The 16,707-nt window shown below is 45.6% G+C and overlaps 2 protein-coding genes across 3 annotated transcripts; one reads left to right on the forward strand and one right to left on the reverse strand.

Moving 5' to 3' along the window:
* Positions 1–1,783: 1,783 nt before the first annotated feature.
* Positions 1,784–16,637, reverse strand: Acyp1 (acylphosphatase 1). Of its 2 annotated transcripts, none has more exons than XM_051149442.1 (3): positions 16,374–16,637; positions 10,930–11,021; positions 1,784–2,040 (listed from the first exon to the last, which is right to left on the reverse strand). In XM_051149442.1, exons 1-3 carry the CDS (start codon positions 16,537–16,539, stop codon positions 1,825–1,827), a joined length of 474 nt encoding a protein of 157 aa, XP_051005399.1. In that variant the 5' UTR covers positions 16,540–16,637; the 3' UTR covers positions 1,784–1,824. The 2 variants fall into 2 exon arrangements, with proteins under 2 accessions (XP_051005399.1, XP_051005401.1); XM_051149444.1 differs by lacking the exon at positions 16,374–16,637 and adding an exon at positions 11,249–11,389.
* On the forward strand, positions 4,349–4,824 carry LOC127192120 (60S ribosomal protein L27-like). Its single transcript, XM_051149452.1, has one exon. The coding sequence runs from the start codon at positions 4,349–4,351 to the stop codon at positions 4,766–4,768; it is 420 nt and encodes a 139-aa protein (XP_051005409.1). The 3' UTR covers positions 4,769–4,824.
* Positions 16,638–16,707: the final 70 nt, after the last annotated feature.

Below are 16,707 nucleotides of genomic sequence, written 5' to 3' on the forward strand. Positions count from 1 at the left end.
TGCAACTACTTCCCACGCTATCTATTTCTAATAACTTCTATTAAACTACCTCCCATCCATAATCCCAAATACTTGCTAATGTTCTTCATCTGGGCCGGATTCTCCACCCACGCCAGCCATGTGCTTCTCCTCCATCCAACCCATGGCGGCCTTCCTCTCTTCCCTTTAGGTCTCTCCTTCTTCCTCGCGTTGGTCTCTCTTCTCCTTCCCAGAATTCCTCTCTCCTTCTTGGGACCCTTAGCCACACCTCTATCTCCTCTGCCCTGCCCAGGTGGCATGATTTTTTATTAATCAAAAGGTGGGTCACAGAGACAGCAAGCAGTAGTTAGCATCAAAATCTCTCCCCGCCCCCCTCCCTCTCTCTCTCTCTCTCTCTCTCACACACACAGTCTCATTTTTTCAAGACATGATTCAACTACTGCGTTTTCCTAACTGAAGGAGAGCAGAGCTCTTCACAGCATAATGTGATTTGGGAATTTTTAGGCAATCCTCAGTTTTTGCCTTCTGTCTCAGTGTCAGTGTCATTGAAACCCCCTCCCCTGGGCCTTGAAAACTTTTTTTTTTTTTTAAAGATTTCTGTATATGTCTGCATGTACATCTGCACATTAGAAGAGAGCATCGGATCCCAGGGGCCTACAGTCAGAGGGTGTGAGCCATGTGGGTGCTGGGAATTGAATTCAGGAGCTCTGGAAGAGCAACCAGTGCTCTTAACTGCTGAGCCATCCCTCCAGGCCACTCCTCCTCCCTTTAATGGAACTTATGACAAATTTTTAAAAATAACTGTATATTTGTTTAATTACTAACCAAACCAGACTTCTGGGGCTGATGAAGCAAAATTCTGATTATCACTCAGTTTGCCAGGGCTTCATGACAAAAGACCACAGGCTGGGTGGCTTAAGTAGCAGGGATTTTGTTTTTGTTTTTTTGGTTTTTTTTTTTTTTTTTTCCAGTTCTGGGACAAGTCTGAGATTAAGGCTTCCGCCAGGACTCCATCTTGGGTGTGGCTGGCTGTCTTCACATGATATTTTATAAACACACACACACACATACACACACACACACACACACACACACACACACACACACACACACGTCAGCAGTTGGATAGGACTCATAGTAGGGTTAGGGTTTCAGCATACAAATGAAAGGAGTGCATAACTACTTTATGTGAATTTTTAACCCTTGGAAAAGGAATGTTCCAAAAGATTGAAAGCAACAGTACTTAGTATGCCACATAATCTGAACACTTAACAACCTGGCCTGGGGACATTTGTTCTTTTTTTGTTTTTTCTTTTTTGTTTTTGAGACAGGGTTTCTCTGTGTATCCTTAGCTGTCCTAGACTTGCTGTGTAGACCAGGCTGGCCTCAAACCCACAGCAATCCACCTGCCTCTGCCTCCGAGTGCTGGGATTAAAGGCGTGTGCCAGCATGTCTGGCTGGGAACATTTGTTCTTACTGCACATGGGATCTCCTGAAGAAACTGTGTAAACAATGTAAAGAAATGCTTCAAAGTCACCTCTTCCCTTTCAAACCTCTTTAAACTACTTCAAAATCTTCCTCTCACAATACTGAATAATCATGTTGCCTACAAGTTCACTAATGATTTTTTAAAAAAGCACTGTAGGCATAAGGTTCTAATGTGTTTTTATTGGTTAGACTTGTATACAATTGTACTCCATCTTACACGTAATACACAGTACCTTTCAAATACACAACCAAAATAACTTATTGACAAATTCTAATACTCAGCACAGAGTAGTTCTATATTGATTTTTTTAAAAAAAAAAAGGAGTGAGATTATTTTGAAAAAATTAATCCAGGCCATTACTTTACAATTTGGAAGTCTGAATAATCCAAGTTTAAGATGACTTTCTCGTTGTTGAAGTTTGCTCTGTCGATGTGTGACTTAGGGCTGCCTCTTCTCTGCAGCCATTCCTGCATGTGACGCACCTTGGAGATGGGGCCTTGCAGTTGTCCCTGCACTGTGCCCCGATCTGTATTCTGGACCCAGCCTACCAAACCCAGCTTTTTACCTTCAGCCTGAGGGGGAGAAAGGAGAGAAAGAGAGCTACAGTGAGATTGTACAAAACAAAATGAACCTAGGATCTGTGCGTATTCTTGGCCTAGAATCAAACCACCAAAACTAATTTGACATTGTCCAGAAAAATCAAAACAGACACCAATGAGGATGTCAGGGCTGAATTTAGCCACTTGATTCCATCTCTCTTTTTTATTCTACAAAAGTCAGCATTTGAATTCTTTAGATTTTCCATTATGTAGTAAATGTGGTTAAGTACTAAAGAGTAAGCCCAAAAAAGATGCCTTCAAACTGACTTCCTAAGGCTATTTATGGTACTGGTACAGCTGTTCATTTCTTTTTCTTTTCTCTCTCTCTCTCTCTCTCTCTCTCTCTCTCTCTCTCTCTCTCTCTCTCTCTCTCTTTTTAAGCAGTCTCATTATGTAGCCTTGGCTGGCCTAGATAGAACTATTATGTAGATCAGGCTAGCCTTGATCTTCCAGTTCTTGTCCTGCTCCTGCCTTCTGAGTGCTGGGATTACAAGTGTGCACCATCATGATTAGCCACATAACTTGAGGGGAGAGAGACCCTGAGTTTGAGTTTGTTTTTGCAGTACTGAGGATTTACCTAGGGCCCCTTATATGCTACCTAGGCAAGCACTCTAGCTCTAGGCTATACCCACAACCTTCATTTTCTCTTCTCCTAGTCAGCAATCTACTGGGTGTGTGGAGTACAAGAGGCTTGAAGTTATTTGATCCTTCTCTTTGCCTGCAGCCAGGACCACACCTAAACAAATCCAGATGAAGTGACCCATTGTATCTTTAAAGATCATTACACAGTATTTCACAATTTCCTGGGCAGCACAACCATTGTTTTTACTGTGGAGGAACCCTCTAACCCAACATGTTTACGTTGCAACCAAAGCCCACTTTCTGTCATACTTGGTGGCGAGGGGAAGCAGCTGTGCGCAGCCTCTGAGCACGGAGAGTTCATGAGGCTCTGCAGCTATCAGGTTTCCACTTGCCTTGCTTGATACATCATGGGCCTGCCTACTGAAGATGCTGGCTGCTCTAAAGACACCAGAATGGCAGCCTGGAGAAGTGAGGCCATGTCCCTGCTGCAGCTTTCTCTGGACCAAGAGTTAAGAGCATGCTGGTGGGGGCTGGAGAGATGACTCAGAGGTTAAGAGCACTGTCTGCTCTTCCAGAGGTCCTGAGTTCAATTCCTAGCAACCATATGGTGGCTCACACCCATCGATGAGATCTGGTGCCCTCTTCTGGCAGGCAGGCACACATGCAGGCAGAACATTGTATACATAGTAAATAAATCTTAAAAAAAAAAAAGAGAGAGAGAGGGAGGGAGGAATAGGATACAAGGGATGGGATAACAATTGAGATGTAATATGAATAAATTAATAAAATATATTTAGAAAAAAAAAGAAGCCATGCTGGGCCAGGTATAGTGGTGCACACCTTTAAATCCCAGCACTTGAGAGGCAGAGGCAAGCACATCTCTGTGAATTCAAGGCCAGCCTGGTCTACAAAGTGACTCCAGGACAGCCAGGGCTACACAGAGAAACCCTGTCTCCAAAAAACCAACCAACCAACCAAACAAACAAACAAAAAGCTATGCTGTGTTGTAGCCTTATAGCTCATGTCTCCTAGTATATGGTCCTGTGCTGTATCCTGTAGGTTATCCTAAACAAAATCACTAAAAATAACTTACTGACGAATTCGAATATTCACATGAAAGTCAGATCTTTTCCTTTGTTTGAGAATTTCACAGAAGGCTTCATCTCCTGTGGGCCCTCCCTCTACCCCTATCATCCCTGTGGTAGGTACCTACCTTTAACTTTTCTTTTAAAAAGATAGTTTAACTCTGTCTATAGAAAGGGAATATGGTATGGGCACGTGTGAGTGCTGGTGCTCATGGAGTCCACGTGCCCTGGGGCTACAATAGAGTTGGTTATGAGCCAATCGTTTTGGTGTTCTGGGCCTTAACTCGGGTCCTTTGGAAGAAGAGTAGCGGCTGCTGAGCCACCTGCCCAGGCCTCCAAGTTATCCTTTTTTTTCTTTTAAAAAATTTTTCTTTTCTTTCTTTTTTGGTTTTTCAAGACAAGGTTTCTATGCGTAAACCTGGTTGTCCTGGACTCACTTTGTAGACCAGGCTGGCCTTGAACTCACAGAGATCTGCCTGCCTCTGCCTCCTGAGATTAAAGGTGTGTGCCACTGAACCTGGCTTCAAGTTGTCTTTCTTACTGATGCTCCTCCTTTTTAAAATTGTGTTTACTTGGCTTGGTGCCAGCTGCTTGCTGCCGAACTAGGCAAGTTCATGAAACCTGGGAAAGTGGTGCTGGTCCTGGCTGGAAGTTTATTCCAACGCAAAGCCGTCATCGTGAAGAGCATCGATGACGGCACCTCAGACCGCCCTCACAGCCATGCCCTGGTGGCTGACGGCACCTCAGACCGCCCTGACAGCCATGCCCTGGTGGCTGGAATTGACCGCTATCCCCGAAAAGTGACAGCTGCCATGGGCAAGAAGAAAACCATCACCAAGAGGCCAAAGATCAAGTCCTTCGTGAAAGTTTGTAACTACAGTCACCTCATGGCTACCAGGTACTATGTACATAGCCCCTTGGACAAGACTGTTATTAACAAGGATGTCTTTAGAGACCCAGCCCTGAAATGCAAGGCCAGGAGGGAGGCCAAGATCAAGTTTGAGGAACAATACAAGACAGGGAAGAACAAATAGTTTTTCCAGAAGCTTCACTTTTAGGTATATTTTTGTTTCCATCATTAAAAATTTAAAGGGGGGGGGGCTGGAGAGATGGCTCAGAGGTTAAGAGCACCATCTGCTCTTCCAAAGGTCCAGAGTTCGAATCCCAGCAACCACATGGTGGCTCACGACCATCTGTAATGAGATCCAGTGCCTTCTTGTGGTGGGCAGGCTCACATGTGGGCAGAATACTGTATAAATAATAAATAAACCTTTAAAAATTTTAAAATATTGTTTACTTATTTATGGGGGGCAGGGCATGCATAAAATACAAAAGTGAGGAGTCAGAAGACTGCTTGCAGAAGTCTTTTCCTTCTTTCCACTGTGTGAATCTTGGGCACCGAGTTCAGTCTAGTCTTGGTGGCAAGCGCCTTTACCCACCGAGCCAGCCTTTAAGCCTGCCAAGTTGCCTGATCTGATCTATTGAGCTCCTACGTCAAGGCCTGCCCATAGACCCCATGGCCATCAAGCTCTTCCAATAAAACTCATTTCTGAAGGGGAATCCCCTGCCGCCACCTTTCCAAACTGATGCTCCTTTTCCTACTGGTTCTTTTCTCTTGTCTAGGAAATAATCACTGTCTTTAAAGTTGAACATGCGGGGGCTGAAACGATGGCTCAGAGGGCAAGAGCACTGGTTACTCTTCTAGAGCACCTAGATTCAATTCCCAGTACTACATGACAGCTCACAACCATTTGTAACTCCAGTTCCAGGGGATCTGACACCCTCACACAGACATACAGGTGGGCAAAACACCAGTATATAAAAAAAATTTTTTAATTACTTAATTAAAAAAAATCAAGTTGAACATACTAAGTGTTCATTACTAAGTTGTAGCAGAAATGACCATCTAGGAAAGCCAGTGATGTACTGGAGCTAGTTTTATTGCTACATAAATATATAGTTAGGATATTATGTTATTGTTGATCTATAATAGAAGGGGTTGGATTACAAAAGATTATGGGAGCTAATATGATTACATGTGCAAATGCCAGTGTAACCCGGTAAACGTGGGAAATCACTGGGGTAGGCCAAGGAAAGCATTATGCATAGCAAAATAATGTTTTGCGGAGGAACTGGATGGAGCATCCACCAAGCCAGCTATGTTCAAAGCAGACGTGTTTGCATAATGAACAAGAATACTTCCCTCAAATAATAGTCTCAGAGATGGAGGAAACTAAGGCATGAAGAAGAGCAGGGGCCACACACAGTGGGTATTGTTGAGTGCCAAAGGCGAGACATACAAGAGGAATGCTGAGGACGGGTTGTGAGGAAGACAGCACATTCAGCCAACTATGGAGAACGGCACCCTTGTTCTTGTTCAGCAAGCAGGAGGAGCTGGAGACCGCCAGATGTTCCAGTCTCCACAGGTGGTGGACAGCTCTTCGCAGGATGGTGCAGTTTTGAGCAGGAGGTTCAGTCAGTCAAATAAATCTTTAATTTGAAATGCGATTGACCTGAATTCTTGTGAACAAGACACTCCAAATTTTGACTGGTTGAAGGATGGGAATTTCCAACAGGCATTTTTGTGTGTTAAATTCTACTCCTTTTAAATGATAGCATAATACTGCTGATTCACATTCATATTTGAACACCTAAGTGCTGCGGAAACTGGTCCTCTGGGCTTAAAAGCATAGCAGCTGTGATTAATGGGCAAGCCCCTCCTCACGTTAGGGCCAGTAACAGCCCATCCTCAAGGAGGGAGGGTCACAAAGCAGCGCATAAGGGGCTCACAGCACAGCGGTGGAAACTACCCTCCAACCCTCCCTGACATTATATAAGGAGTTAAGGATGGGGGTGGGTGGGAATTGCATGGTGTTGCTGCCTGTAAGTTGCCCATGCTCCTTAGGGAATCAAAATTAAATGCAGTGGTTCACCAAGCTACCCTTGGGTGGAATCATTCATTTGGTCTGTTCTTGGTACCCTATCTGGGGCATTTATTCATGTCTCCCCGAGAAAAGTCAACCAGACAATGAAGAAAGTAAGACTCCAATAAGCTTCTTTGAAAGGAAATTCCAATACGCTAACACCATCTCATAAACTATTTCCCAGGGCTGGCAAGATCGCACAGGAAGAGCCACTTGCCACCTAGCCTGATGACCAGAGTTTGATCCCCAGGACTCATACAGTGGAAGAAGAGAGAAGTGACTCCCACATTTGTCCTCTGACCTCCACATGCATGCCATGGCACGTGTGTACACACATGCACACAATTTTTTTTCATTTTTTTTTCTCTTGAGGTAGGGTCTTCCTCTTGTAGCCCAGGCTGGTCTTGGGCTTCTTTACGAGCCCATGTCCTCCTACTTTAGCCTGTGAGCACGCCTAAAAACCAAACCACCGTGCCAAACCTAAGAACAAGTTAAGGAATATAGTGACTAGTTCTTGTTTTCAATCTCAAAAGAAAGTCCCTCAATTAGTAATCCAGAACTCAGCTATAGCTGATTAGAGAAGGAACCAGGCTGCCAGGAAAGCTCAAGCGTGCCTGCAGGCTGATGACCTGAGTATCACCGCCAAATCCATGACAGAGAACTGACCAGGAGAGAAGGTACACCAGACGGAAGCGTGGGCGCGAGCTGCGGGGCAGCTGAGGGAACAAAGCCTGCAGAGGTTGGCATTGCTCAGGCATCTGGAGGCTTCTTGTTCTCTAGGGAATGCACAGCCACCAGAATAGCAGTGGCCCTTAGAGCTGAGGAGAGGTGCCTGGCAGAGCCCCCCATGCTTTTCTTTTTCTGTCCCCAAATACTAAACAAACATACAACGCCTGCTCCGCTCTCCCCTCCCCACCCCCCCACCCCCACCCGGCAAAACAGCCCAAAGTTTAAGGGATTAAGACAGGAAAAACCTTAGAAAATATAGGCATGACTCCTCATGGCCTAAAAGTTCAAGTGATAGCACTACAAAGTCCCCCTCCCACCAAAAAATAAAAATAAAATAAAGCAAACTTAAGAGTTTAAAAGTAACTCCTTCTGCTGGGCATGGTGGCTCACGCCTGTAATCCTGGCATTGGGGAGGAATACTAGGAGTTTGAAGCCAGCCTGAGCTACAGAGTGAAACTTTCTCCAAACAAACAAAATTAAACCTTTGATGCTTGAAAGAACCCTACCAAGAAAAATAAGCTCTCCAAAGTGGAAGAAACGTTGGCATCAGACATTTGCTAGGCTAGTATCCAGGCAGGGGCTGGAGAGATGGCTCAGCAGTTAAGAGCACTGACTGCTCTTCCAGAGGACCTGGGTTCAATTCCCAGCACCCATAGAGCAGCTCACAACTGTCTGTAACTCCAAGATTGGACACCCTCACACAGACATACAGGGAGAACACCAACACACATAAAATAAAAATAAATTATGAAAGAGAGAGGGGGTGGGGGGAGGGCGGGGGGAGGGAAGATGGGCACGGTGGCGCACACCTCAGCACTCAGGAGAAAAAAGCATGTGGATCTCTTAGTTACAGGCCAGCCAGGGCTACAGAGTGAGACCTTATCTCAAACTCAAAAGAAGAAAAGGTCAGAGGCAGAGGAAGACAGATGGCCGTGAGTTCAAGGCTAGCCTGGTCTACAAAGCAAGTCCAGGACATCCAAGGCTACACAGAAAAACCCTGTCTCAAAAAAACAAAAAACAAAAACAAAAAACAAACAACAAAAAGAAAAGAAAAAGGTCAGAGAAAGACTTAGTATCTGGAATAGATAAAAAAAATGTTATACCAAGAAGAGACTTGATATCCTATGAGCATATACAGGGGGAGAAGATCCCCTTCAGTCACAGTCATAGGGGAGGGGGAAAGCGGGAGGGAGGGAGGAATGGGAAGATACAAGGGATGGGATAACAATTGAGATGTAATATGAATAAATTAATTATATATATGTATATATACATAAAGTTATATACACATATACACAAAGAAAAATAACTCAATTTAAAAATGGGCCAAGGATTGGAATAGAAAGTTCTCCAAATATGTTATATAATATCTTCTTTTACATGTCAATAAACACATAGATACTCAACATCATTACTCATTAGGAAAAGGCACAAGCAAATCCACCCTGAAAATATACAGCATATGTTTCTGCCTTGAAAGTGAAGGAAGTTCTGACTCAAGACATGTGGGAGAATCTTGAGGACATGATAACAAATACTCTATGATTCTACTTATGAGCTACAGTGCTCAAATTTATAGAGAGCCAGCAAGGCGGCTTGTGGTTTAGGGCGACTGCCACCAAGCCTGAGGACCTGAGTTTGATCCCAGGAGTCTCCATGATAGTTGTCCTCTCACCTGCACATCCATGGAAAGCGGGACCATGTTTGCTAGGGGCTGGTGGAAGGGAAAACAGGCCGGTGAGTAGAGAGCTTCAGTCTTTTGAAATAAAAGGAAAATAAGGGTTCTCTGTGTAGCCCTGGCTTGTCCTAGATTTGCTCTGTAGAGCAGGCTGTCCTCAAACTCACAGAGATCCTCTGCCTCTATGTGTTTTCAAATGGTTAAAATGGTAAGGTTTTTAGTACATATGTCCTATGTACTGAAAGAAAAAAGCAAAAAGTGTTATTCTGGATAATTTGGAATATTCAGTTATCTGTTATTGATTTGTACTTTACTTCTACTGTAATTGAAGAGCATTCCTTGTGTGATTAAGTTGTTTTAAATACATTAGTACCTGAACGAAAACAATGGACATTCCCAAGGAGATGCTATGCCACACCCATCAAGATGGCTACAATGAGCCAGATAGATAATCCTGCTGGAGGCGGAAGGGAAGTTGAGATGGCCCTTGTGCTCTGATGAGAGTAGTGATGGGGAGCAGCGGTAGAGGCTGCCTCGTCTGTTCATCCCTCAAATGCTCCTATAAGGGGACACCAGACTCCACCACCTTTCGTGTTAACGCCTGCTCAGGAATGGATGAAGGTTTTTGTTTGTTTGTTCAATTTTGTTTTGTTTTTTAAAGGTTTGTTATTATTCATATAGTATTCTGCCTGAATATGCACCTGCCCACCACAAGAAGGCACCAGATCTCATTACAGATGGTCATGAGTCACCATGTGGTTGCTGGGAATTGAAATCGGGATCTTTGGAAGAGCAGTCAGTGCTCTTAACCCCTGAGCCATCTCTCCAGCCCCTCGTTTTTTGTTTTGTTTTGTTTTGTTTTGAGATATTGTTTTCTGTGTAGTACTTGATGTCCTGGAACTTTCTCTGTAGACCAGGCTGGTCTCAAACTCACAGCGATCCACCTGCCTCTGCCTCCTGAGTGCTGGAATTAAAGGCGTGCGCCACCATGCCTAGTCTGATAAGGTATTTTAATCAGGAAAACTTAAATTAGAAAAGGTGAGCGTTCTTTCAAGAAGGAAAAGAACAAAAAATACTCAGTGAGGGGCTGGGGAAGCAGCTTGGCTGGTAGCGTTGCTGAGCATGCAAAAGTCCCTGGGTTCGAATCCTGTGGTGGAAGTTGGAGGAATAGACTTGGAGTAGCCGTGTGGATGATTACATGTCTTATACCAGTGTGATCTGCCCACCTAACATCACCTCTGGCTTGGTTTGTTTTCAAGACAGGGTTTTTTATTTTCTTTTTCTTTTTCTTTTTCTTTTTTTTTTCGAGACAGGGTTTCTCTGTGTAGCCTTGGCTGTCCTGGACTCACTGTGTAGACCAGGCTGGCCTCGAACTCACAGCGATCCACCCGCCTCTGCCTCCCGAGTGCTGGGATTAAAGGCGTACGCCACCACGCCCGGCTAAGACAGGGTTTTTCTTTGGAGCTTTGGCTGTCCTGGACTCTCTCTAGAGCAGGCTGGTCACAAATTCACAGCCATCTGCCTGTCCGTGTGCTAGGGTTACAGGCATGCACAACCACGCCCGGCTCACCTCTCTAGCTTGACGGTAGCTTTCCTATAAAAGTGGCTTGACTTGGTGACATAACAACAGGGTGCACTAAGGGTATTCTCATTCAAAAGGGTGTCTAGATGGTCCCTTACCACTCCTAAAAAAGCCAGTCAGGAGCCCCTTGCATTTGCATCATGTTTTATAGACTGCTGTGAAACAGTCTCAACTCATCGCTCATCGGCAACTAGCCCCACCTCCCCAAGTTACCAAAAAGCCAGCCAGCCTCTCCCAGCTCCCATTGGTCAGAACCAGGCCTCACGCCTATGGGCCACATACCTGAGTGTACTTGCGGAAAAACACCCCTTGAACCTTCCCAAAAATTTCGTAATCCACTGAGACCAAGGTGTCACCTTCTGCCATGCTTAAACCTGTCAGAGACCAGGAAAGCAACAGTATGAGACATCATTCTAAGAAAGGGCTGTGCCCGCACTCCATCTCTACGGAGACCTCTCTGGAACCCCAGGGTCCCGGAACTGCAAGGACTAACTGGGTGGGCTTGTGGTCGGGGGCCTTCACCTGCTCACCCCGCTACCCTCGCAGCTCTATGGCCACCAACCATCCTCTCCCCACGCAGCCCGCAATCCCCTCCACTGACACTTGGACGATCCGAGTGGCGGACACTCGGGTTTTCGGGGCTTCCTCACTAGCCGCCGATCTGACCCGGGGACCTCCAGATCAACCGCCCCCGCCGCGCTAACCGCCGCTCCCGGAAGCTTAGAGTGCGACTCCTCCAAGGCTGCCCTGCACGCCCATCACCGCGGTCTAACCAATCATAGGTGGCATCTAGGCCAAGAGCCCGCCTAGGGGCGGGGCTTTAAGGGGGGGGGGAATCAGGCGGTGGAGGGAGCCTGGGATTGACATAAGCAAAGATCAGACTTTGCATACACTGACCTAGTCTATACCCAACTTCTGTAAGAACCTCCACTTCTCATTTTCCAGCTGGTATAGAAAGGCATAGACAAAACACTTAGAATACGTCCACTCATAAATTAAGCAGGTGTGCCAAGGGCTATTGGCATAAATCAGTGACTGTAATTGCAGAATCCTGCTCTGGAGGAGCTCGAGGTGGGAGAAAGACATTAAGCATCAAAAATAAATCAATTGAATAGGATCCATACCCACCTTTCTGGCCTCCTCTCTCTCTCTCTCTCTCTCTCTCTCTCTCTCTCTCTCTCTCTCTCTCTCTCTCTCTTTCAATTTTGGGTCATGCATGTTGTTGTTGTTTGTTTGTTTTTGTTTGTAGCCCTGGCTGTCCTGGACTCTCTTTGTGTACCAGGCTGGCCTCGAACTCACAGAGATCCACCTGCCTCTGCCTCCCAAGTGCTGGGATTAAAGGGGTGTGCCACCACCACCCGGCTTGGTGAAGTTATTTTATCTGGGCTTTTGGAAGCTGCTACCCAGAATCTGTCTTACTAAGATTGTGCGTAAATATAATAAAGAAACAAATCATGCGCAAGTAATTCTTGTCTCCAGAATCTCAATTGAATCAATTAATCTAAGCAAAATAACCACATTGCATGCCTTTACTTTTGGAAAAAGAGAATCACTAAGGGTTTTGTAGGTGAAGATTGCTAAAATGAGAATTGGCTTTCGTGCATTGGAATTCAGCTACCCTTAGGATCAAGAATGTGTATGAAGCAAATTGTGTGTGATGCTCATTGTTCCTTCTTGGACTCCTTGTATATATTATTATTGTTTCATAACCCTGGGCTCCATGTGTTAGCGTGTCGGGCTGGCAGATTTGGCAGGATGAGAAAGTTTGCAGTGGTAGCTATGGAAATCCATTACACTAGTTCCCCACTTACAGAGCCATAAAGTCCTCCTGCTGGGAGGCGAAGGAGCCGGGGCGAACGGTGTCCTTGGCAATATTTGAAAACAACACTAAACACTGTATTTGACTGATGTAATTTCTCTAAAATTCATTTAAAGTAAGTTTCCCTATAGATTCCAAACCTACTGAGCATTTAAACGGATGGAACATGTGGTGGACAGAGATAAATGATGTATAATCTTTGCCCTCAAAGAGTTCTTTATCATAGATAAATGTACACGCAAAGAATTACAAGATGATGTGCAACGCGCTAATTCATTTCATAAGTGTTCTCCGAGAGGTCATCATGAACCAGCCCAGCATTATAACAGAGACAGAAAGTTATGAAGAACTTAACAGACTGATTCTGACTGGGAGGACGGAGAAAGGGTTTGTTCAGGAGACAGCACCTTTCCAAAGTTACGGAATCACAATGAGAAAGTGATGGAGCCAGGATTTAGCCTCAGGCAGCCAGTCCACAGTCCACTCCCAAGACTACTGCCTTCCATCACTCCCTAGTTGTGGGTGAGGCAGTGCCAATAGGCAAGCAGGTAAAAGGAGGGAGTTGCGATAGCCGGGGACTCTCACTGCCATCTGCACATCAGGGCGTTTGGGGAACCTTTTGGATGCACGCCCACAGTTTATCCCTAAGATATTGCTTCCCACTACACAGCTGTGGTTGAGACCTGCTGAGATTGACTCGATTTATTACAGGAAGGCAGAACTATAGATACTACACCTAATGTGGAAGATAGAAAATGACTAAGTCATATATCTCAATTGTTCAAGAAGGGACGAGGAAAAAGGAACTATAAGATCAAAAGGATTCAGTACTTAGCTCAACTTAATCATTTTACAAAGTGTACTTGGTCAAGAGTTCACATTTTACCCCACCCCCCCCACACACGTATGTATGCATGTATTTTGTGTATCTTTTTGTTTATATGTGTATGTGGACACACATGTGGAGGCCAGAGGATAACCTAGAGTGTCATTCTCCAGGTACAATCCGTGTTTTTTTCTTGAGACAGGCTCTCTCCCTGTCCTGGAACTTGCTCAGTAGGCTAGCCTGATTGGTCAGGGTCCCTAGGGAGTCACCTGTCTTTGCATTTGCAGAAGCAGGATTGTAAATCTGTGCCACCAAGCCAGACTTTTAAAAATTGGATCCTGATGCCTAATTTAGGTCCTTGTGCTTGTATGACTGAGCTTGTCCCCAACCCTAATAAATACATTTTTTTCAAAAGACACACTTTGTGCATTCGTGTTTCGTTCCTGAGCAGCAGCTGTGCTAAGCTCAGTACCAACCCAGTTTTAGTATATGTGTTGCCAAAATGCTATATACACTTTTTTCTTTGTGATCTTTGTTCCCTCCCACTACCCGACCCGTAGTGTGTGTGTGTGTGTGTGTGTGTGTGTGTGTGTGTGTGTTTTGCTTGGCAATGGAACCTAGGTCTGTATGCATTCTTTTTGGGTGTTTTGTTTTGTTTTGTTTTGTTTGAGACAGGGTGTCCCTATGTAGTCCTGGACCAGGCTGGTCTCGAACTCACAGAGATCTGCCTGCCTCTGCCTCTTGAGTGCTAGGATTAAAGGTGTGCGCCACCATGCCTGGTGGTCTGTGTGCATTCTAAGTATACATCCTACCACTGATTGATAAGTCCTGCTAATATCTCAACAAAGCTGGGAAAGAAGGTTTTAGCAGCAGCATCTGGACACCAGCAGGAAGGATGTATTGGGGGAACAGATGCTGAAGGCGAGAGGATGTACAACATGGGAAACAGCAGAGAATGGGGATAAGATCAGTGGTCTGTCACACTGACCTGGGCCTCCTGGTGGGTAGCTGGAGAGAGACTATGGCTAAGCAGGCCATAGTTTAGACATAGGTGAGACCCTACATGGTAGGTCTGATAGAAGTCATAAGGAAGAGCCTGCCTGGGGTGGAACACGAGCGGGAGAACAGCTAAACTTAGAAGGCAAGGAAGGGAAAAGGCACAAATGGCAAAAGCCTTAAACAGGTGGAAGAAGGCTGAGAAAGAAGAAACCAAGAGGACACAGGCGTAGTGAGAAGTGAGTCTTGGCCGGGTGTGGGGGCGCACGCCTTTAATCCCAGCACTCGGGAGGCAGAGGCAGGTGCATCTCTGTGAGTTTGAGGCCAGCCTGGTCTACAAAGTGAGTCCAGGACAGCCAAGGCTACACAGAGAAACCCTGTCTTGAAAAAAAAAAGTGAGTCTTAAGGGAGAGAATGCTCAATATTGTCAAATGCCTGGGATGCAGAAACAGAAGCTTGCCTTCTTGTCCTTGCTCATGGGAAGGACAGTAGTTAGCTGTATAGTTAACAAGAGGGGCCAGAACCCAGACCACAGGGGCCTGGACATGGAGGAGAGACAGGAAAAAGCGTGTGTGTGTGTGTGTGTGTGTGTGTGTGTGTGTGTGTGTATGTGTGTGTGTGTGTGTGTGTGTGTGTTGTGTAGGGCTTGTGGTCAAGAAACCGAGGGTGTCCTGAACATGATGCACGTCTTTAATTACAGCTCTTGGGAGGCAGAAGCAAGTGGCTCTCTATGAGTTTAAGGCTAACCTGGAACACAAAGCAAGTTCCTGGCCAATCATGGCTACATTGTGAGACCTTGTCTCAAAAACAAACAAAAAAGCCAACCATAACTAAAGAAAGAATGAAAATAAGAAAAAGAAAGAAATTGAGGTGTTCTCAATGAGCAATGGTTCACGATTGCTATAACTTCAGGTCCAGGGAGTCCAGTGCCATCTTCTGGCCTTCCCAGGAACTGCACACACAGGGCTTACACTCACAGAGCTGTGTCTCTCTGTGTCTGTCTGTCTCTGTCTCTGTCTCTCTCTGTGTGTGCCCCTCTCTGTCTCTCTGTTTCTGTCTCTGTCTCTCCCTCTCTCTGCCTAGGGGAATCTGAGGCCGGACGATTAAATCGGCAGGAGGCCTATCCAGTGCTAAGCTGTGAACTACAGCAAACAAAACTAAGCAGAAGAGAAGTGACTGGGATCCTAACATAGAGGAGACAGATACAGGAAAGTGAACTATCTTTCATGACGTTATGCATATTTTAAAACCAGAGAAAAAGATGGAGAGTACTATCCTGGTTGTGATGGTCCATGCCTATAATCCCAGCACTCGGGGAGGCAGATCTCTGTAAGTTTGAAGCCAGCCTGGTCTACAAAGCAAGTCCAGGACAGCCAAGGCTACACCCTGACTCGAAATGAAAGGGGGTGGGGAAAGCTGGAGAGTATTGAAACTAGTTAAAAAGGGTGCATAAGGGAGAGCCATAGTGTTGACTGAGGCAGAGGGAAGCTGAGCATTATGGGCAGGAGTCAGTGGGAAATAAATGCAACGTGGAGAAGGCAGAAGAGACAACTGAGCATGAAAGCTTGAACTGACAATCGGCCTTAGGGAGCCCGCCAAGGAATTTCTTTGTAGCACATAATAGCTGACGTCTGATATGGTGAAGTATTAACGGGACTGCTGTCTACTTTTCTTTTCCCACGTGCACGAATCTTCTGTGTAGTTACAAGAAAAACTGAGCTATCTGTTCCAACCAGCTCATCCAAATGAACTGAAGGACGAAGAAGACAAATAAACTCTCTTCTGAAGTCAAAAAGTCACAGAGGATCTTTTAATGTTGAAATCAAGTTATGTTCAGTATTGTTGATCTGGTAGTTAACTTTATTATCTTTACATTTGGCTGAGTCATTCCTGGGCCTTAAGGAGAAACGGTCACGTGAGAGTAAGACATAATGTTTAGCGTAATAGCATAATGATTACATTGGCTTTAGAAACTACCCTGGGACGGTAACACGTAGCGAAATAAAAGTAAATCTAATAGCAAGAGCCAAAGGAACGCGAGGGAAAACAGCCCGGGAGCGTGTAGCTTGTAGCTTGTAGCCCTACCTGGGGCCTGAGCGCTGCAGCCGAGCGCACTCAGAAGGCCTATCAGCAGTCCCACTCCAGCTAGCCAGGCAGACCCCGGAATTCTGGGGCCGGATGACTCCGCAGCCCATCGAGGGGCTCCACCCTTCTCCAGACAAGGGCACACCCTAAGGTTTGGGAGCATCATTCTAGGAGAAATCCAAGCTCTTCTTTGATGTAGCCCCAGAAAAGCCTCTCCAACCCCTCCCTTCTCCCCAAGGGCATCGCTGATCTGAGCAGCAAAGTTGGCTGCACCCGGCGTCAACTGACCCGACTGCACCCCCATCCCATCCCACCCCACCTCCTTCCCTCCCGC

The sequence above is a fragment of the Acomys russatus genome, chromosome 1 (genome assembly GCF_903995435.1).
Source record: "Acomys russatus chromosome 1, mAcoRus1.1, whole genome shotgun sequence".
Classification (NCBI taxonomy): Eukaryota; Metazoa; Chordata; class Mammalia; order Rodentia; family Muridae; genus Acomys; species Acomys russatus.